Source organism: Molothrus ater, chromosome 8 (assembly GCF_012460135.2).
Source record: "Molothrus ater isolate BHLD 08-10-18 breed brown headed cowbird chromosome 8, BPBGC_Mater_1.1, whole genome shotgun sequence".
Lineage (NCBI taxonomy): Eukaryota > Metazoa > Chordata > Aves > Passeriformes > Icteridae > Molothrus > Molothrus ater.
The window spans coordinates 17325677-17348706 of record NC_050485.2 but is presented as its reverse complement, the minus strand read 5'-3'; the positions used below and the strand labels follow the sequence as shown (position 1 = coordinate 17348706).

At 42.4% G+C, this 23030-nt stretch overlaps 2 protein-coding genes across 2 annotated transcripts; one reads left to right on the top strand and one right to left on the bottom strand.

The window, feature by feature from the left end:
• The first annotated feature begins 8879 nt into the window (after nt 1-8879).
• Nucleotides 8880-16443, top strand: LOC118688285 (cytochrome P450 2H1-like). Its single transcript, XM_036385752.1, has 9 exons — nt 8880-9084; nt 10067-10229; nt 11081-11230; nt 12966-13126; nt 13341-13517; nt 13945-14086; nt 14372-14559; nt 15025-15166; nt 15640-16443. Exons 1-9 carry the CDS (start codon nt 8908-8910, stop codon nt 15819-15821), a joined length of 1482 nt encoding a protein of 493 aa, XP_036241645.1. The 5' UTR covers nt 8880-8907; the 3' UTR covers nt 15822-16443.
• A 2653-nt stretch (nt 16444-19096) lies between these two features.
• On the bottom strand, nt 19097-22720 carry BLOC1S2 (biogenesis of lysosomal organelles complex 1 subunit 2). The gene is made up of 5 exons (XM_036385753.2): nt 22583-22720; nt 21679-21795; nt 20727-20846; nt 20132-20236; nt 19097-19610 (listed from the first exon to the last, which is right to left on the bottom strand). Exons 1-5 carry the CDS (start codon nt 22632-22634, stop codon nt 19579-19581), a joined length of 426 nt encoding a protein of 141 aa, XP_036241646.1. The 5' UTR covers nt 22635-22720; the 3' UTR covers nt 19097-19578.
• Nucleotides 22721-23030: the final 310 nt, after the last annotated feature.

The following is a 23030-nucleotide window of genomic DNA, read 5'->3' as shown; positions in this document are numbered from 1 at the left end:
GCTCTGAAAATAACTCATAACTGCTTGTGTGAGTTGGTGTCACCCAGATTGAGCCATATGACCAAGGTCGCCCTTCACATACTGAGAACAAGAGAACATACTGGCAGTAAAAGAAATCATGCACTGCTTCCCCATGCCCCTGTGCTGTGAGGGCAGCAGGAGGATCTGTGAGAGCTTTGCCAGCTCTCTGTGTCCCCAGGCATGCAGTGCCTGTGGCCTGACCTCCCACGTGTGGAGCACTGGCAGGGGACAGCTGTGCACTCAGACCTGGAGGGGAGCTAAGAGAGGGCAGATGTGATGCAGCTGTGGGAGAGTTTTGACTTCTAAGGATCTGGATGTGAGCCAGTGAAGAAAACCAGAGAGAAATACCTGACACAAGTATGATGTGAACCCTGATCCAAACCATATGCACTTAATACTGTGGGTTGTCACTGCCTTTCTCTTGCAGACCTGGAACCCAGCTGGTTTCAGGTGGAAGGTGGTTTGGTTTGGTTCGGTTCGGTTCGGTTCGGTTTGGTTTGGTTTGGTTTGGAAGCAGCTTTGTGACTGTGTTTAGCTATTCTGCTGTGCTCTGGGAGGTCATTGGGAAGGCTGAGAGAAGGAAACTCTCTCTTCATAGCAAAATTATGAGATCAGAATTTTCTAGAGTGTTTTATGACAGATTTATGAAAGGAGAGTCACAGTGGCCATGACCTGTCCAACTCCAGGTGGGAGTCCTTGTGGAGGATGGGAAGGAGTGCTGGAATTCCTGGAGGGGTAGTCATGGGGCAGGCACATCCCTGGGGGAAGCAGCACAGGCTGTGGGGCAGCCAGGGAGAGGTACCTGTGGTGTGAATCCTTCCATCCGGGGCAGGGCACCTGAAGCAAAGAGGGAAGGATGTTGAGGGGGCTCAGAGCACAAGCTTGGAGTGGGAATGGTCATGGCATAGGTGAGGATCACACAAGGAGGAGTTAGGACAAGTATCACGAGAGATGAATGAAACTGAAGCACTGCCCAAAGCTGAGCAGGAAGAGAAGCTGAAACACCAGAAGTGAATCAGCCCTGCAGAGATGCAAAGGAGAGTTCTGGAGAATTGCTGGAGCCTCCAAGGGGCCCTGTGGGGTTGTGGGGACTGCCCTGGCTCTGGACTCTGAAGCAGTCAGATGTTCTTGTCACTGGTGCCCTCTGCTGCTGCTCGACTGCAGTAATATTTTTTAGAAACATTTCTTGTTCTTTGCCAACTCTGTTAATATTTACCACCTGGTAAGCAGCAAGCTCTGGCATCTCACTGTGGGATTTCTAAGAGAGTATGTGTAAACATGGAGATAGGATTTTACTCTTTGATAGAGTTTTACTTCTGAGACCACTAAGGTCCCACTTCTTTACATCTCAGCAATTTGTGCAGCTGTCCCTAGTGATCCCTGCTGGTCTGCTTTCCTTTGGAATCAGCACTCAGCTCAGATTTAGATTTTCCAGGAGCTTATGTTTTCACCTGGACATGTCTGACATTCCCCTGGTACAGTGATTTTTCTAGTTTTAATCACATAGTCATGGCTTTACATGACTGACTGCTATTGACTGCATCCCTCATTCAGTGGTTATCAGTAGAGAAACTCAGTCATTTTGTGTAGACTCCATTCCCATGCCTTGGGTGGGTATAGCATTTTTTCTTGATGAATAGTCAACAGGTTCCATTATCTGGGATCATAAAACATGTTGATGACATTTGCTGAAGTTGTCCCAGCACTTCATCCAGCTGCAGCCACACAGAAGACTCTCTTCCTTTCTCAGCCACAGCAGAAACACCAGAGCAGCAGTTTCTGGAGCCAGGTGGTACAAGGAGAGCCCCATGGTGGTAAAGGCAGTCCCACAGCAGCAATGTGGCTGTGAGGTATCAGTGTGGGGCCCTTGGGGCTACCACAAGCTCTGTGACTGCAGGAGTGCTCTCAGGCACATCATGTCACCAACCAGTCAGTGCCTCATCTCTGTCTCTACCTGCATCTCCAGAATTTTGCAACTGAAATCTTCTGCCACTCTCTTTGTGCTTCTTTTGATAGCAACAAGTGCCCAAGCATTAGTGTGTGTGGTGGCAGAAACAAGAGATAATAGGAAACATCAAGTTTAAATTTGCTCATTTTATAAAGTCTGTGTTTGTGCAGACCCCTTGCAAAAAGAATGGTCAGAGCAAAGCAGGGAGAGAAAGGTCAATTATCTTATCTCTGAAAACAGACATGGAAACCTCAAAAAAGGAATATTCATTGTCTAACTCCACAGCAGAATGATTTTGTACACAATCTGTGAGACATTCAAAGTTCAGGACCTACTTCTAAAGGTTGAACTGATGATTTTCTGCCTAGGCAGGCCTTTGCCATCACATGATCTACCCCAGGTAGGTAGTTACACCTGGATCAAGTAATAAATAATAATCCATCCTTAATAGCTCTTAGTCTAATGAGTCAATGTACCTTACATTAAAGGTGCAATGAAAAAGGTAAGGGAACACTGAAAGAGGTCATGGAAGTTAATTTTCAGTGAAACCTAGTTACAAAGTCTGACATTGGAACCTTTCAGGTAATGTTCGGATTAACTGAGTTCATTAAGCAACATTTAACCAACTTATTTGCACTGATAAATCAAATATCCTTCGTACCAAGTCCTTGTGAAATAGTAGATAAGCTGTGCAATGTTTGTTTTGCTTTTAGCAGCTGTGTCATCTGAGCTGTTGAATATTAAGAGAATGTTTAGTACAGTACCACATGTGGATCACTCTGCTTCTTTTGCCATAGCCCTACTGGGATATTTATTTCAATTAATAATTTTATCTGAAAGTCACAGAGAAAGAAGGAAGAGGTACCTTCCCAGATTTTTTTTCCTGACAATTTTTCATTGAAATATCATATACTTCACAGCTCTTAAGTGGGAAAATAAATCATAGTTAATGTGCTCCTCTTTCACTATTCCAAAAAAATGAAAAAGGACAGGGGGCATCTTTCATGTATGTGAGAGAGAATGCATTAGTCATCACCATTTCCAGAGGAGGTGATATGTGTAGGAGAAGGCAGTGGTTGGGAGGCGGGGAACAGCCACTTCCACACTTGAGGGAGACAGGGATGACACCCGAAGTGGGAGAGTCTTTGCGTGGGCCCTTTGTTGGGGTCACTTCTTGGGGTTGTTGTGTTTCTTTCATTTCCTCCTTCATGTTCTCAAGCCACTCTGCTACCTCTGTGCATCTGTCTCTGGCAGGACTGAAAGGCATGATGAAGGCATACATTTTATCACTTGGTGTCAGCATCAGTTACTGCTTTTTTTGTGTTTTAAATGCCTGATTTATCCTCTGTTTCCCTTATGACTGTAGTTGTTTGATATCATGAAATGTTAACAAAGGTTTTGTTACTTGACGATTACTGAATTCTTCTTGAATTTTAAATTATTTGGTGAGTTTTTCTGTTATCATTTTTCTTTATGATATGCACTGTTTTCAGAGCATACAGACTACCATCAAATTATATGCTTCCATGATTTTTTTGTGATGATGATAAGTAATTTTCTAAAGTTGCAGAATGCCTCTGGTTAAGGCCCTAGCTCGAGTTTGAGCAGTTCTGTGCTCAAACCTTGTTTGTGCTGCAGATTCCTGGTCAGCCCTTGGAAAGGCACAGTGGGCACTGTGCCCGTGACGATGTTACAGCTGGGGACAGTGACAATGCTGCCCCTTTGCTTCTTTGTCTCCCAGAGCACAGACCTTTTGCATGACCTGCTGTACTCCACAGAGGCTCTGCAGCTGGTCAGGAGGAACTCAGCTGCTCATGCAGGTAGCTGAGAGCAGCACTCTCAGGAAATCTGCCAAGCTCAGACACCCTCTTTGAAACTGGCAGCCCTCATTCCTGTGCCTCTTTTTGCTGTGTATAGCACCTGACTGACTTTTCCCATTTCCTGACTCTTTTTTTTCCTGACTTGGGGAAGTGCCTGTTCTTTCTTTATGCTGACCATAGTCTGGAACTAAGCACCTTACTGAGAGATGATGGGGTATAGCAGCAACATAGAGACTTGCTGTTGGTGGAGTCACAGTACAGGTCCAGTGGAAAGGCTGTTATGAGCTTCATTTTTGAAGCTTCTGATTACTAAAAAGCAGTTTGCCATGTATTGCAAATGACTTCATTGACTTCACTGCGATGAATTTCATTGACTTCATTGCAATGAACTTCATTGACTTCTTCCTTTTTCAGTTGTGTTATGTTTTGGGTCTAGTGAGTTCATAGATAAATATTTAACCAAGTTTTTTGATCTAGCTAGTCAAATGTAACTTCTGTGATCTGAAAACAAATGAAGTGGCTTGTATCTTATCTGTAGTACAATGTGTAGCATTTTCCAAATACGGGTGTTACATAAATTATTGAATACTGAAGATATCACTGAACCTTAATGCTTGCTGACCATGGCAGATTCTTTGTCAAATTACTGCCAGAACTGAGGCAGAGGTTGATATTGTATTTTCTGCATAGCACTAAGGAAAGTTCTGTCTGACAGCAGTAAAAGTTTAGTAGCTAAGATGTTGCTATTCACAGCAGAATGAGCAAGATGATTTCCACAGGCTATTCTGCCAACTTTCTGTCCTGGTTTTGGATGGGTAGAGTTAATTTTCTCTATAGTAGGTGGTATGGGACCACGTTTTGGATTTGTGCTGGAAACAGTATTAATAATTCAGGCATGATTTAGTGATTTTTGAGCAGTGCTTGCGCAGCCTCAAGGTATTTTCTAATTTCTTCTACCACCCAGTCAGCAAATATGTTGGGGTAACACAAGAGGTTGTGAGGAGACAGAGCTGGGACAGCTGATCCCAACTGTTCAAAGGGATATTTCATACATATGGCAACATGCTCAATGCATAAACTAGAGAGAAATAGGCTGGGGGCCACTACTCAGCAGTGACTGGGCATCAGCTGGTTGGTAGTGAGCAATTGTTTTTAGTTTCCATTACTCGTCTTTCTTGAGTTTCATTTTTATAATTTCCTCCTCCTCCTTCTCATCATCATCATCATCATCATCATCATCATCATCATTTACTTCAATTATTAAAATGTTCTTAAGTCAACCTATGAGTTTTCTCACTTGCAGTGTTCCAGTTCTCTTCCCCTCTATCCTGCTGGAGAGAGAGAGTGAGTAAGAAGCTGTGTGTGTGTGGTGCTCAGTTGTCAGCTGGGGTTAAAACATCTCAATGGAAATGTTTAGTGAAATGTCACATTTTAATGTAAGGACATAGGAACCCAAGGGTGGGTGTGCTGGATCATGACAATAGTCAAGGCAGCCCAGAATTCTGTCCAACTCCAACACTAGCTTAAAAATCAGTTCCCAAGGAACAGAACAAAACCAAACCTGGCTGCCACAGAGGAATATTCTTTTAGACTGCTTCAGTTGCCAGTGATTCCTGAGCTATCAGTGGTATCTCTGTGTTTGAATGGATTTTGCTCTCATGAATTGGCCTGGTTACTTTTTGGACACATACATCTTGAAAATTGTGTTCCACAGCCCAAGGGCATAGTATGTGAAAAGCCACCTCCTTTGGCCTATTTGAAAATATAGAAAGGAACAAATACCAAAAGTTGCTAATTTATTTGTGCCTGGATGCCATGGAATAGACACTAGCTAATAGTCTGTACCCAGCTTTCCACTGTGCAAACTCTAGATTTCTCTCTAACAGGATGAGGGAGCAACCTGGAAAAACAAAATTGATAACATTTCCTGGTCAAGATAGAGACAGTTAAACAAAGAGACAGAAAGAAATAAAGAAGTGATGCAAAGACTCACCACCAAAAGGCTCATGATCACACAGTCTCTGAACAATGGCTGCACTGGAGAGGCAATTCCCCGGTTTTCATTGCCGAGTGTGATGTTAGACATGGATTATCTCTTAGGGCAGTTTGGGTTGGTTGTCCAAGCAGTGTCCACTCCAAATCCCTTGCTATCCCCCAGCCTGCTACTTGAGCTAGGGACAGAGGGAGCAACCAGGAAAGCCTCAGTGCTGTGCAAGCATTGTTCAGCAGCAGCTAAAGCACTGCTGTGTCCCCTCCATGGTCACAAATCTGAATTGTGGCACCACGCTGGCTGCTGTGAGTGAGCCAGATCCAGTATGCCTGAGCAGGCTGGGAATACACCTGAAGGGGGCTGTCCTGGGGAGAAACAGGGGTCTGTTTTCTCACAGACCTATTTTGTAGGACAACAGAAGCAAGTTGATTCAAAGTGCAGGTCCCAGATGAAAGGCTACGTGTAAACACAGGATGGAATCCTAGGAGCTGGCCCATACATGCCACTAGGAAGGCCCAGCAAAGCAGCAGCTCCCAGAAGGCATTCTAAGGAAGGCGTGGAATTTGAAACACTGGTTCATACAACAGCATCCCACTCAGTCAATTTGAGCTTGAATTTGCGGGTGGAGCCAGAGAATGGTGCCAATTTGTAACAAGACCAGAGGCCCCAGCATCACCACACTGGGAAAAAAGCTTGGAAGAAAACAGAGTCTCTTAGGTGCTTCCTCTGAATGTGAACTATATCAGGATGGGTCTTTCAGACCCAGATAAAGCCTTCATACTCAAACAGCCTTTCATACTCAAATAATCCCTGTCTTTCTGTCATCAGAGGTGACCCAAGACCTTTGGCAGTTAAATCTCTTCCCAGTTTAACTCGTGGATCCCTCCAAGCAGCTCTGGCTTTATTCCCAACACCATTTTGACCCTTTGGGGATTATGTGAGTAATTAGATAAATAATAAAAAAGCCATGTCCGGATGTGGGATGATGCTGCAAGCAAAGCTCTGCTTTTCCAGTGCATTAGGCTTCACAGCAGTTGCTCACCCTCAGGGCTGCCAATAGAGCAATGCAAGGCACTTTATCTACAAAAGCAAAGGAAAAGAAAAAGCAAACAACAGGAGTTTTTCCTTGAAGACAATAAAACTGACTGTTTTCAGCAATATAATCATCCCTCCAAAGCTTAGAAGGTTCCTTTCAATTTCACTCATCTTCCCACTTCTGGTTTTAAATACCCTGGTGTGCAGTATTCAGAGTAATGCCCATTGTACTAGAATTTGTAGAATTTGTTGCTGATAAAAAAAATCCATTAGGACCAGGAGAAATGATCAGGGAATTAGAATCATCTGCCTCAAAACAGATCCTCAGCAGACAGACATGTAAATCTGTATGTCTCCAGAGCCTTCCTTTGTAGTCAGGAAAAACAAACTTCTTCAGTGACTGACTCATTTCACAAAAACAAGCTCATAAGCAAAGTGAGATATCCTGTTCTCTGGAAGTATCAGTATTTCCCCACTAACAGGTGAGACCTTCAGCTCATTTGTACACCTACCTTTTTAATATCTAAATTTAAGCTGGATATGTTTCTTTCCTCACTGTTGCAGAATCTGCTAGTACTCAGCTAACTGGGCTAAAGATAAAATCTACCTATCCTTAAACCCCATTCTGACAACTCAGTAGAGAACAAGGTGTGGTGTTTATAGTATGTCTGGCCATTTTTGTGCACAGGAACACTCAAAAACTGATTGAACAAATGTGGACTCAAGTTCTAAGCCAATGAGTTCATGCAGGAAGACAAATTGCTTTCCATTACCATTATCAGGGAGACAAAGAAGAGATTAAGATACATATATATTCTTATGTATAGGATATATATTCTCACATATAGGATATATAAGATGATATACATTTTAACACATCCTTCCATCATCACAGCATCTAAGGGGTCAGTATCATTTTCACTTTGTGTCAAATGATGGAATGTGACGGGAAGACTCTTGACAGGTAGAAGAAGCTGTTTCTCTGACTGAAATGGTCCCTGACATGGTAGTTTGGGTGGGATACCCCTAATCTGACATTAGTTGTCTGAAAATCTGGATGAGCTCCCTCCCTGGTGTGTAAAGAGAAACAGGCACTGTCAGAGGACACTGACACCAATTTAAGGCTCATCCGTTGTCAGTAGGTGCTGTACAGAGACCCAGGTGTCTGAAGCAAAGAGCAGGAGAATGGTGAGAGTGTGACCAGAGCCTATGGGGGTGATAGGTGAGGGCTCTCCTGTGGGGCAAGACCTACCCAGGGAGCATCCCCTGCTAGGGGCCTGGGGCTGTAACATGTAAAGCTTCTCAAAAGCAGAGGGGAAGGCGGGAGGGGGAGGAGGGAGAATAAAAGAGAGAAAGCTATTTCAAACAGAACTGTCCAGAGAGATTTTGCTACAGAGAACTCATACAGAGCCTTGCTGAACTGATAGAGCATGGTGCTAATAATGTCAAGGTTGTGTGTTTGATCCCTGTAGGGGCCATTCACTTTAGAGTTGGACTAGATGATCCCTGTTGGTCCCTTCCAACTCAGAATATTCTGTAAGTGTTTTACACACTTCATTTTTTTTTTGCCAGTATTATCCACTGTATTGTCTTTGAGCACCAGTTTCATAGATCAGAGATAAACAGAGATAACCAATCTTCTTCTGCAGATTCTCATTCAGGATTACTTTAAGAGTAATGTCATGCCCCTTTCTTATTGCACAGAGACTTCCTAAGGTAATGAAAGCTATGAAAGCTATTTCTTTTTTTTATTCCACTAATACTTCCATTTCCCTTCTTAAGCTACAGTTTTTACCATCTTCTGCTCTCTACATGTTCTCATCCCTTGTTTACTTTGTTCTCTACCAGGGCTTTGCCAGGTCTTAATTCCCATTGCTTTAGGACTATTACCTAACTAACAAAGTCAGCTTTAGTAACATTCATTCTTATCATTACCAGATTAATAAGTAAACTCATATCTCATATCTCAACAGGAATGGCAAGGCACTATTGGCTAATTTCAACCACAGGATTTGGTACCACAACATATAAGTAAGCATGGATTTACAGGTCCAGCACTGGGCTTTTCTGACACTTGACTTCCTCAGCCCACCATGGAGGCCCTGGGAGTGACCACTATTTTGTTGCTGGTTTGCATCTCGTGCCTCCTCTTTGCCACATGGAGAAGCAGATCTCAAAAAGGGAAGGAGCCTCCTGGTCCCACTGCACTCCCCATTGTTGGAAACCTGCTCCAGATAAACCCATGGAATTTGCCTGGAAGCTTGAAAGAGGTAAGGGACTGTCTTATTCTTTCCTATGTTTTCTTCATGGCATATAAAACAAAGTCCAATCCCACAGTTCTCAGCTAAATTCACAAGTTTAATTTGCATTGACCAAATGTTAAACAGAAACAAAAGGTTTCCCAGATATACATGCTTATTAAGTCTATATATAATCACAGTAATCTATTGTATTTTTAAGCCTATATATTTCAGGTGTGTATATATAAATATATATATGTCCATATATTATAAGTCAGTCTATATATTGGCAATGACCATAGTGAAATGAGTTATGTGCTGACCTCACAATCTGTACCACAGTACAACAATTTGCAGTGGATTTGCAATTAAGGCATTGATGCTGTTGCAGTATAATCTTCCTGTGCTTAATTCCTCACCACATTGGCAACACAGCCTGGCCATTTTTGGGGGGAGAGCCCTGCTCCATTTTGCTGCCTCTGCTCCCTAGCAGATATGTAGGATCTCCTGGGAGTGGAAGTAGCAAGCACAGAAATTGAAGTAAAAACGTTTGGAGGTGAATTGTGCTGTCCATTCCCTCCCCTGACTGATGTCACCCATCTGACAAAAATACCCCTTTGAGAGGCAGTTTCACTGTTTGTGGTCAAAAATCCTTCAGGCATTTGCTTCCATGTTGTTTATGTAACTGATTTTAGAGCTCATGTAAATTGTTATCTACTATGCCCTGCACAAAGGTATTCTAAAATGTTTTGCCAGCCCTGTGAAGAGCTATTTTCTTTTCTCAGGTTTGGACTGGATACTTGCCATTTCCATTCATATTCCTTATTTCTTGTATAATTCCCTCATCCCTCGTCTGTAACTCATAATTGAAAGATCACTGCACTGTTGTTAATCAATGTCATGTCTCAACAGTGTTGGGACAATGACACATCACCTCTCAGACCTCTTTGCTACAAATGTCACAAGATTATCGTTGGTGTCATGTTGCTCTTTGTGCTCACCTTTCCTGCAGCTCAGTGAGAAGTATGGTCCTGTCTTCACAGTACATTTGGGCCCACAAAAGGTTGTGGTGCTGTATGGCTATGATGTGGTAAAAGAAGCTCTGGTTGATCAAGGAGATGACTTCAGTGGAAGAGGCATCCTACCACTGATTCAAAAACTGTTCCGAGGCACAGGTATGTTCTTGGTAAAGCCAGCATGCAAAACAGACACTTCAGTGCTTCAGAAACACAGCTGAGAGGGCAGTGCAGAGGGGCATGGTAGATTTCATTTACTACTTTTATGCAGACAAATTAGCAATTAAAGGCAAAAAACCCAGCTCATTACTTGGAACCTTGAGCAAACTGGTCCCCTGGAGAACTATCTAAAGTCCCAGGATGGCTTCACTGAGTGCCTTTTTATTTCCAGCATGCTTCAAGCTTGGCTAAAATTTTGTACATTAAATGTGCCTCTAAGATCTTACATTCATTCTCTCATTTCTGAAAATATTCTGAATATAGACACAGCTAAGGAACCAGCAAGAGGAAAGTCCACAGCACAACAAGATAAGATAATATAGGCTTACCCAGAAAGGGCCACAGTCCAGATTAGTTCATGAAATTATTCACCAGGTCAGTCCCTGGTATGGCATTTATAGCACATATTCCATGATATTATATACACAGTGCAGTACCATTGGTATTGTCAATAATTATATACTCTATGCAGGTGCACAGCAGAACATTTGAGTCGTTATGTCAGTGCAAAGGCCTTGTGGCCAAGACCAATTCAGTGTTACTTCTTACTTACTTTGTAACATACTTTTTCTTATCCTGGGAATAAAGTCAGTTTTATTCAAGGGCTGTGACAGATGGATCAAATTTGTCACCTTCAGATTTGTAGAGGAGTTATGGTTTGGGGCAGATAGCAATTGCAGTGCAACTCCTCAGAGAGGTGTATTTGCATGCTGAGTACCTACTGTGTAGTTCCCATTAAAGAGATAAAAACTTGTTTCATCATGAAGGTCTATTTTTCCTCCCTGTGTCAGGCATTGTGACCAGCAATGGGGAGACCTGGAAGCAGCTGAGACGATTTGCACTCACCACCCTGCGGGATTTTGGGATGGGGAAAAAGGGCATTGAGGAGCGAATCCAGGAGGAAGCTCATTTTCTGGTGGAGAGGCTCAAGAACACACATGGTATGATAAGGACTTTCTGCCTGTTGAGATACTGCATATCTGCAATTAGACAATGAGGGATGTAGGGCGGCTTCACAAAATCTATGACCTAAGGAGTGGGTGTATGGCTGCTGTTTCTGCTCCCTGCTTCTGTAGGCAAAATTATCAGTAGGCAAAATTATCAATCAAAGGTACTGTGACAGTATGGAGGATAAAAGTAGGAGAGAGAGGCTTGGAAAGCACCTTTTAACCTATTCTGCTTGAGGAACAAGACAGGAAGGGGCAAAAGGAATGGCTTTGCCACAGAGCCAAGGCTTTGATGGAATTCAGCCATGGAGACAGTGCTGGATGCTGTCAGGTAACCAAGTATGCTCTTCTTCACCCTGTCTCCTGCAACTCTGTGTAAACAGATCTTGAAGAAGGAGGTGACCAGAGAACTCATTTGCAGATATTTGGGGTTGGAGCCATCTGAACACAAGACAATAGATCCCAGTATTGATGGGGCTGTCCAATGGGAGCAGGTATATAAGCTGCTTCTGAGGGCAGGGTATAACGTTACCCACTTGGCTTCAACCTGTAAGTGTGTTTTCTGGTAATATATAAGTCAGTGTTACTTCTAATGTGTCCCCTGAGGGTGGCACAGTACCAGTGACCCTTTTCATTGCCAGCCCTCAATGTGTGCCTATTCTGCAAGGGGGAAAAGCAGATAGATCTAAAAGAATGATTAAGCATCACTGTTTTCCATGAGCCACTAGACAATTCAATCTGGCTTCTCAGATAAACATTTGTTTTATAAATCAGAGAAAACACTCTCACCTGCATTGCTTTAATCTTTTGACTATCACAGTAATACTATATTTCTTATGCCCTTATCCAAGCCTATAACTCTGGCTCACCTTGTTGCATCAACTTTTACTGTGTATTAAAAGGTTTTACAAGCAAGATATATACAACCAAAAAGTATAAATCCATTATTTACCCTAATGCAAATAATAAATAGCTATGACTAGTGTCTTCTACATTCAGCATTCATATACTCACCACCTCTGAAATATCCACTGAGTCTTCAATAGCCATGGAGTCACCAGTCAGGCAGAGAACTGGTGCTATTGCTCCTTGGAATAGTCTGCTACTAAGTTGACATTTTCTCATTCTGTGGTTTTCCTCCAGGATTTTATACCTTTTCATGTTATTGTTTCTTATCTTGAACCCTTGAGATGCACCCTATCACTGTAATTAGCTTTCCTTTTTTTCTTGGGTCTAATCTTGCTTTTGCTTACACCATAATTCTCTGCATAGGAGTCATGCAGCTGTGCTATCAAAAGTAGACTTTGATCACAGGCATTTGAATGCCAAGGGGAGGGTTATGTAACTGAGGTTACACTAGTAAAGTTAATAAGGATAGTGCAATAACCTAAAGACATGGTTCAGGCAAAGTCCCCATGGTTTCATTGGGATTTTGTGGGAATGTTAGGCTGTTTCTAATAAACAGTCTGTAAGACAGACAGGCATGTGCTAGCTGAAGAGCAACTAAGGCACTCAGACCAGTGTTCTGCTGAGAACAAGACAGAAGAGATAAACCACTGTAAGAGTGAAATTAGTTCACTTCAAGAATAAGTTGGTAGGCCCTTCACTGTCCTTTCAAAGGAGTGCAAAATTCTGGAACTCCAGAGAATGTGAAACTTTGTAGGGTCAGAGGAGGGGTTGATCCATGAAATACTGAAAGCAAGATACCTTTTTTTGGTGGTTGTTGCAGAGCAACCTCTGAACCCCAGTGGTTTCCTAATCCACGCTGTTTCCAACATCATCTGCTCCATCATCTTTGGGGATCGGTTTGACTATGAAGACAAGAATTTTCTAAATTTAATTGATTGGATAGAGGAAAACAACAAGCTCCAAACCTCTATACATGCACAGGTGTGTCTGGTTTTATTTAATATATTTGTTAGTTATTGTAATATTCAAATCCCTGAATGTAGTGATAAAGTAAATGGCCATAAAATCCTGAGTAAGAAAGACCTACTGTTCCAAAACAGTTTAACTGCCCCATTTTCACAGTTACAATCAGGGGAACATTTTAGTTTATTCACAGTAATCAGAATGTGCTTTTTCATCCCTTTATTTTTTACAGCTATATAATTTCTTCCCAACTGTCATGGATTATCTACCTGGACCTCATCAACAACTGATAAAAAACATTGAAAAAGTTGATAAATTTACAACACGTATCGTAATGGAGCACCAGAAAACCCTGGATCCCACTTGTCCTCGAGATTTTATTGATGCTTTTCTTAATAAAATGGAACAGGTACTGTAAGAGTAGAGATGTATTAGAGTATATGGAAATCACTACTTGAATCAGATCTTTTCTTTTTACTTGTGATGGGGGGTTGGGTTTTTTGCAAATACAGAGGGGAACTTGCTCTTCATGACACATTGACTTCATTTTATCCTCTCAATTTTTTATCAAGGATTTTTAAACACAGAATTAACAGCATGAGCCAAGTGATGAAAGCTGAAGACCAAACTGATTAATATAATTCAATGCTCCTTCCATATCATAATATTACTTAGTTAACCTACTATAAATGCTGGTGTTCTGGAGAGTGAGCGTCATATTTTTGAAAGAACATTTATCTTTCTAAAGATAAACCTACATTATGGGTACAGGATTTTTCTTTTTAAGCAAATTTCTTGGGTTTGTCATTCAAAACCTCTGCCAAATCTTCCTACAGGAGAAAGGGAATGCTGACTCAAAATTCACCGTTGAGACCTTGAGCAGAACCACACTCGACTTATTCCTAGCAGGAACCGGGACCACAAGCATCACAATGAGATTTGCAATTCTGATTCTTCATAAATACCCGGAAATAGTAGGTAATGGAAGTAAATAGTTTAAAACTTTTTAATAGGTTGTGGGATCAGTTTGGACAATTCCTGTCACTACCGCATGTGGCAATACTCCCCTGACTAAGGAAGTATGTTTTAGCAGTGTGGAAATGTGTGTAAGTCTTAGTTGTCTTCACAAGAAGCAGATGTTAGTACTAAGTATAATCATATATTCCTGGAGTGCTAAAAGCATCTTTTGTTGTATATATGGAGAGAGGTTCAGGCAAACAGATGGGGGACTTGTTCATTCAACATTTACTGATTTCTCAACAGAGAAAATGCAAAAGGAGATTGATTCTGTGATTGGCCGAGAGCGAAGCCCTCGCATGTCGGATCGGAGCCAGATGCCCTTTACAGATGCTGTGATCCACGAAATCCAGAGATACATTGATTTCCTTCCCCTTAATGTCCCACATGCTGTAATCAGAGACACCAAGTTCAGAGACTATTTTATCCCCAAGGTCTGTTACACTGTGTCTGAGAAAGGTCATAATCTCTTGAAAACAACAATTGAGTTTTGTTCTTTGTATTTTTTTTCAAAAGCATCGAAATGCAATACTGAATTTTATTTTTCTTTGTAAGGGGATTCTGGAAGTTATTGAGTCCAATCCCTTGTATTAGAAAAAAAAAAAAAAGAAAATACTTTTGCATCCTCTGTATGAAGAGGGAGATATTTCTGGCGGTGTTTTTTCACATCAGTGTACTCTGTAATTTATTTGGATACAATATTAAATACTCTAAACAGACTTTTTATGAAAATTCCCTAAAAAGCATCTTTGCCATACCAATGGCATATATTTTTGTGCATTAAATGTTCATTTAAAACTGGTTAAATTTTGACTACCCTTCTGTTTAGCTCTGGGAACTTCTTAGGGCCTCCTTGCTTTAACATATCTCCATTGTACCTTTCGTTTTTGTTAATTCAGGACACTCTGATATTCCCTATGCTGAGTTCTGTCCTACATGATAGCAAGGAATTTCCAAATCCAGAAAAATTTGACCCAGGACATTTCTTGAATGCAAATGGTACCTTTAAAAAGAGTGACTACTTCATGCCATTTTCTACAGGTAAGACCTCTTGCTATTTCAGATCCGAGACCATCCTGTCCTGAAATCTCTCTGAAGATTTCATGGCTCCTTCACCATTGTCTGTACAACGATGTCAGGTGACATCTGCTAGAGTCACATCTGGGAAGCTCTAACCCCTGCACTACAGTTCCAGCTGACTTCCTTTTCTAGCAAACACAAGAACTCCTCCAATGCCTTCTACAAGATGCGTATGAAGTGGGACTCAACCACACAACTTATCTCTCAAACCATCAAACAGCAGCAGAACTTGAGCAACCAAAGCCTTCAAACTACCTTCACACACTGAGTACTCTCATTGTTCTAGACCTTTAGTTCCTAGTTTCATTCATGCTTCCCCAAAATACTGCAGTGCTGCCTGTGCATTCTGAGATGTCTGAATTTTCATGGCACTGTGACTAAAATCAGTTATCAGCAAAATACTCCACTATGACCTCTTTTTTTTTTGGTTGTAGGAAAACGCATCTGTGCAGGAGAAGGTCTGGCCCGGATGGAGATATTCATATTTTTAACATCCATCCTGCAAAACTTTAATTTGAAGCCTGTTGTGGATTACAAAGACATTGACATCAGCCCAATAATCACCAGTCTGGCAAATGCACCCCGAGACTATGAGGTCTGTTTTGTTCCACGTTAACCAAGTGAAGAATTTCCAGCTCCCAAACTCAGGAGTGCTCTGGCTGGGGAATGACAGTCATTCCCCAGTCTGTTGAGAATGAAACACTCAGACCATTAATGGAGAGAAGAGTGCTTAGAAAAGAAAATTGTATGGTGCTTTTACAATCACCACAGCCAGCTCTTAACAGAGTAGGCAATCACACAGGGAAGGACACAGAACCCTGTGCAAAATTACACAGATTCTCCTCTGCATCTACCTCACCCTGTGGTGCTTCCTGTCTGGCTCCTGACATGCCAGGCTGTCTGCACTAGTTTTCTGAGAGCCCTGCTGCTGCTGCCCTGATCACCTGAGGGGTTCCAGCAGGAATAGATGCTTGTACTCCAGGGCTTTTACAAACTCTGCTTGAAATACTTCTCTCTGTACTTTCAGTTTGTTTGTAATCTATTTGTAAAGGCAAACCTAAAACAAGAGGGTTTTTTGTGGTAGATAATGATCATCTATAGAATTCTTTCCCTAATACTTACTGTCTACTGTGGGGATAATTTATCAATGACTGGGCAGATGGGTTATCCTCTGTGATTACAATGAGGGTTTGTGAAATTACAATTTATACTGCAAAATAAAGAAGTAGTATACTGAATTGTTGTTTTTCTGATACTCCAGAACATCTTTTAGTGAAAAACCAGTGTCCACAAAGCTTATACTCCAAATTCTCTTTCAAGTCCTGTACACATTTGACTGCTTCATTTCACTCATATGAAATGTACTGTGGCTTGAAGAATGAGCTGGTTAATGATCTATAAACGTCCACTCCCAATTTGGAATAAAGCTGCACTGACCCTATGGGACCCATGAGGACCCCATCTGTGGTTACAGAGCTGTTCATTGGGGAGAAAAAGGACAAATTAAATAGTACCAGGATCCCCCCCAGTACCTTTTCCTAATGAATGCCAGCTTGCATCTTCCCAATATTTTATGAAGTACATAAAGATCACTACAGCAATGTTACAATCAGGAAAAAAAAATAAATAGTTTATATGACTTGCAAAGCATATGTGTATAGATCAGTGGCCGGCATTTCCTGCCTTGATCACATTCCCATCAATGTACAATATATGATTACATGAAGAGAGAGAGCTGAATCTGCATTATGTGGGAAAAGACAGAACTATAAAATTACCACAATGCCATTAACTGTTTATGTGAAACAGACAGAACTTGCTTCCTTTCAAAGATTAATAAGCTAGATATACTATGCATTACTAGCATGATATTGCAAAGGCAAAAAGCCACAAATTCCACAGAATCACAGAAATAAATTCTCTTTACCATATAAAAAGAAGAAAGCACTGTACTTCCTCTTTAGCTGGGCCATGACTAAAATAGCCAAAGCAAATTAGGGAGCAGTTTTCTTATTCTAGTTATCTTTCTTCATGCTGAGAAGTCAAGGAGGCAGCCACTGCAGATCAGCAAAACAGCTTTAGTGCCTGGAGAGTCCACCATGGTATGAAGTGGGCTTTGGGATTAGAGGAGGGCTAAAGCCATGTGCCCTGATTCTGAACACTGGATATCTCCACAAAGTACTGCTCTGAAACTTGAATGACTTCAGAATAACCTGTTAGAGCAGCTGGGCAAAATTGTCTTCAGATGCTGGAAAAAAGTATTCTCTGGAACTCTTCTGCCTCTTCTAAAAGAGCTGTTATTTGCTAGGCTGATTTTCATTCCCTGGTTTGCAGTTGCAGTCCATATCAAGAACTGCTTCAGCTCCAAAGTGGTTTGCAGACCATTTTGATGACTCACCTTGCCCCTGGACTCTCATCCATCAGCCCTCCCTTTTCTGTTTTCCTTTTGTTCTTCCTTTTAAGAACCCACTATTTTCTTACTCTATTTTCCACCAGAAAATGCTGCAAAGAACTCTGAGACTTAATCTCCTTCTGTATCGCCTCTGGAAGTTCTCAGGGATTCTTCAGGTGAAACATCTGAGCAGTAACCAAGTTGTGGCTTTGCTTTTGGACTGACTATACATTTCACCAGTACAATGCTGTTCACACACACCTGTGTCTCTTCCATGGTGCTACTCTCCAAGGACCTGCCATCCTTGACAGGATGTGGATTCTACCAGCGGCCCCTCAGGCAGGGAGGGTAACAGTTACTCAGAGACACAACTGGGAACATAGCTGTCAGCTCTTAGGCTAACTAGGATGCCACTCTCACAGTCTTCCAGCCAGCCAGGAAGTCCATCTCTAAAATTTCCTCTCAAAAAGAAAATCTATTGTGGGACAAACCCCTTCTCTCATTTTTGCTTTATGGAGGTGGAATACTCAAAGAGTTTGTGAAGGAACTATTTCTTACCTTTCTTACCTGAAAACACTGAGCACTTGGTGACATTGCATGGCCAGAAGGATTTCCATCTTCAGAGCCCCGGAGGTTTTCATCCTTGTAGTTTTAAAATGGCACTGTATTTTGTATACACAGAAAAGCAACTTTTTCAAGAGGAACAGCCCATGGTCTGTCCTGTGCCTTTCCTGTGGGATCTGTGGTTTTCCCTGCTGGCATGGCTCCTCCCTGCGTCCCCCTGCAGTCCTGCCAGGTAACACCATGAGCACAGAAATGCTATTTCTATATCAAACCCAGGATTTTCAAAGTGATGGTGAAGGCACTCAAAAGTCATCTGCTTCACTCTTCAAAAAGAGCACTAGGGAAAAGTGTCCATCCTGACTAAACAGTGGCTGTACAGAGCCTGACAGCATGATGATCTTTATCTCACTGGCACCTGACTAGACATTCTTTTAAACACTCCTAAGTTTGAACCACGTTCTTCCTACATACAGAACTGGTACTGTCCTCAACTACAACTCACTCAAAAGCCAGCTTGTACTACTTAAGGTCAATAGGTACAGAAAAAATATCCTTGGAGTAGGACAAATAACTGTTCAGTACAAAGGGCTCTGCCAAATCAGCAATTTGGAACATTGTAAAACTAGTAGAGAAGTAGATTTTTGTGGTAGGCATGCCACTTCAAAAACTACTAGGATCAAAATTCACTGGTGAAGTAGTGAGTCTGCTAAGTCAACTGAGCATGTGATAAAAGTAATATGTCTTGAAACTTCACCAGAGGTCCAGACAGTTGAAGAATATAATGGCAAGAATACTTGATGCAAAGGTTTAAAACATGTTCTCTTCTATCATCCCTAGTAGCTTGAAGGAGTTTGTCTTTATTAACAGACTTCTTTAAAAAATAAAAAAAAACAGCTTGTGTAATCTTTCCAACAGAACTTGAGATTCCAGAGAAATATATACAGCAAGTTTATTGTAAATTTGTCTATTTCAAACAGATAAAGTGAAGTGTTTTCAATACCCCACCCATTAAGTCCAAAGTTCCAGGTATCTTCCCAACACAGAACTCAATGAAGGAAAAACTGAAGTTTAGGTCCTGCTGCTACTAAGGGAAAATGTCTTTACAGATTATGGAAGACTTTCCCTAGACCAAGTATTTCATGTGGAAAACAGGACTAACACACATATAGCCAATATCGACATGAGTTAAAGACAGGCTTCTACTTTTCACTGCAGAACTGAGGCAACAGTACCCCTTGAGAAGAGGAAAATATTATTCAGCCTTAGGCCTGAATACAGCCTACCAATAGCTGGAAAAAGTCCCAGTCTCCATGTCAGCTGTAAACCAAATCCTTGTCAAAATACAGAATTGCTGCTGTGCAAAACCAGAGATCAGTTGGATTCACTGCCCAACTCCAGCTCACAGACTATTGTAATTTCATCGTTTCTCCAGTTTTTTGTACTTGGCTTCTGCAGAAGGAAAAGTAATATTTTAGTACTGGGTAGGTAAAAGCTTTGCAACCTGTAAGCTAATTTACTGTATCATTCAGGATCCTTATTTTCTAATGCACTTAGGCAGATATAATTGTACAATAATTTTTTTAAGAACCCGGTGCTTAAGTCAGAAAATATTATTAATTTAAGCCAAGAGGGCTTGGGTGGCTGGTGGAACATTATGAATCCCTCAATTTGCAAGGTTAAACATCAGTCTTTAAATTATAAGTCAGTGTGTACCATAAAAAAGAAATCAAGCCTCACTAATAAGCAGTAGTTTAACAACACCTGTACTAGTCCACCATAACATAACTCATTACATGACTCTTTTCCCAATGCTTATCACTTCACAGGCAATGTTTGTACTCAAAAGCAGCATAGGCAACTCTGCACCTCAGATTTGTTAAACAAAACAGAGTTTACTTTCTTTCATTCTTTTTAAATCCTCTTGCAAGGCACTATGCTGCTAGGTCTTAACAGTAGAGGATGATAGTTACCAAGTTTTTTGGAATATGCATCCAGTTTATAAGCTGCCTGCTCCAGAGCTGCAACCTGTTCCTCAATTAGGTCTATCTGTTCCAGATATGGCTGAAGATCAGCATCTTAAAAAAGCATAAAAATTTTATCTGTCAGTTCTCAGTAATGCACTTCCAAGAAACAGTTCACACTTGAAACACAAGAATTTCTTATTACATTCTTCAGATAGGACACTTCAAAAGGTGCCCTCTCCCAGCCCAAAATTAAGTGGTGACTCTGACAGTCATGTTCCAGGGAAATATTAAATGTTTAAGAGTACTTCTGGTCTCTAACACAAGTAACAAGAGAACATGAATTAAAAGAAGTGTTATTCCTATCAGATCCAGAGTCTGGGGTAAATCAGGACACAAATTCAGATGTATTTTCTCTTACAGTAGTCTACAGTCTAAAGCTGTTAAGAAATATACAAGACTGGCATTGCATAGCAGCACATCTATATCAGTGAGTTTTATTTCCTCCAGCACTAATGGAGTGTGAACCTTCTGACTCTAAGATGCTTTATTTCCCAAACAACTGTGCCATTTATGACACCCCTACCTTATTTGGTGTACTTACATTTTTGGTTTAAATCCTTCAGATTTCTACTGATGTTTATAGCAATATCTTTCATTTCTAAGTACTTCAAGCTAGTCAGCTTATTCATGTTTTCCAAGAGTTTGTAGTCTTCACTGGTGGCTTAAAAGAAATATAAAGTATCTTTTAATTAAAGGTGATGTGGTTTGAATTGCGGGCAGACTCTTCAAGAGGACAAGAGATTTCAATCCAACAGCCAAATAAAGCACAACAGTTTAGATGGCAATACAGGTTATTAGTATACACTCTACAAAAAGATGACATTTTGTGAATTCCAAAAATCAACTGCACTGATGAATTTACTTCTAAATTTTTTGAAAAAAAATTACTAAGTCCTCACATTTCTATTCTTAACTCTGTCAGTTAGACACTACTTATGTTTACAAAACTGATAGCACAAATCCAGGCTCGTAATTTGTACCATACATTCCTCCAGTCTGCAAATCAGGAGTGCTTTCAAAATTAGAGCCTAGGACATGCACTAACTTGGTGAACAGTTTACTTTGCTCCAGTTAATTTTGCACAGCAGTTTATTCTAAAGCATAAATGCTGGAAAACATATATGATCCTTGCTCTCAAGAAAAAAATGGCTCCACTCTGTGTAGTGCCTCCTTCCTACTCTGTCTTAACCTAGACGCTTTTGTTAGATTGACTTTCCATGTACAAACTTCTTTGAGATGAAAAAGAAATATTTTTTAAGCTGCTGATATCACACTGAATTGTTCTGAAAAATATTTGTACTAGTCTGGGACCTCATTAAATTATTATAACTAATCTCAGTGTTCTTAGCAGCCTAGCAATGTGCCAAATTTGGACTGCCAGTCTTACCAGATGCAATCTAAATAGTTACAGATTAGACAAACTATCCAAGAGATTTCTTTCAAACAAAGAGAAAAGAAAGAAGAACTTGCAGGTCAGTATTGCAGTGCCTTACCTGTCAGTTCACCTGTCAAGTAAGTGGCCATTTTGCTGAACATGTCTTTGCAGAGTTCATTGATATCTGCTTCTGCTGGCTCCTTAGCTTCCTCTGCAGTTTCAATAGCAGGATCCTCTACTCAGGGTAAAGACATTACAGGGTTAAGACAAACTATAGCAAGTCCGGAAGCACAACAGAAAGATTACATGGTTCCCTTTTTCCGCCCTTCAGGCTGCCTACAGCTGCTTTCCATGTAAGCTGCCTTCTTTACACGTTACACTGTTAAGAGGTAACAAACTACGGCAGCTTCTTCGAAGTAGCACCATCATTATTTCCAAATAATACTAAAGCATTCAAGAGAGAGGCACCCGGTCTGACAGCACTGACAAGCATTAGTCCCCCTCGCGCCTAGACAGCAAAGCAGTTTGGGGAGAACTTCTGAGTGGCTGTGCACGGCGCTGCTGTTCATTTCTAGTCACCGATTCGGAAAAGAAGCACCGCTGCCCCAATCCGCTTCATATGGGCTATAACAGATCCCCACCTGCGGAAAGCGGCAATCGCCGCTTTCTTCTCAAACCCGTTTCTCCCACAATCTGCCCTTATTCGGCCCCTTCCCGGAGCAGTCCGGCACCTCTCCCCCAGCCCGGCAGGCCGCTCCTTCGCCCATCGGCAGCGTTTGCCGACTCGCACACGAAGGCTGCTCGAGGCCCGCGGCTCCCTCCGACCGAAGCGGCGGCAGGGCCAGGACCCGGCCGGTCCCCAGGGCAGCAGCGGCAGAAGGCGTAGGGCCCGGCCCGGCCGGCACACGCCAGGCCGCGGGCTCGCCAGGAGCTCCTGCCCGCGCCGCGCCCTCCCCGGGCCGGGCCCAGCCCCGCGACCCCGGCCCCGGCCCCAGTCCTGCACCCCGGCCCCGGTCGCTTACGCTTGGCGGGCTGCGCGCCGGCCTCGGGTGGCCCTTCCGCCGCGGCCGCCATGGGCACACAGCCGCTCCCACGGCCGGAGCCGCCTCCTCCGGGCCGCGCCAGGCCCGGGCCCGCCCCGCGCCCGGCGCAAGGAGGAGCGCCCGGAGCCCCCGCCCCTGAGGAGCGACCGCGGCAGGTGTGCGGTGTGCCGGCACCGCGGGGACGCGGCTGCAGGAAAGAGACGAATGCCGAGGTGTAAAACGTGTACGAGGTTACTTTGCTCCAGGCGTTACAGGCAGTGAAGCCGAACCGAGAGTGCCCAGTTTGTGCTCGATGCGGCTGCGCTGTCAGTGCGCTCACTTCCCTCTTCCCACCGCAACCGGAGCGCTCATTGAAGGAGCACCGGCAGGACTCACACCGCACGCCCGGCTCGGAGGCTGCGGCCAGCCCGACCCTCACAGGCAAACT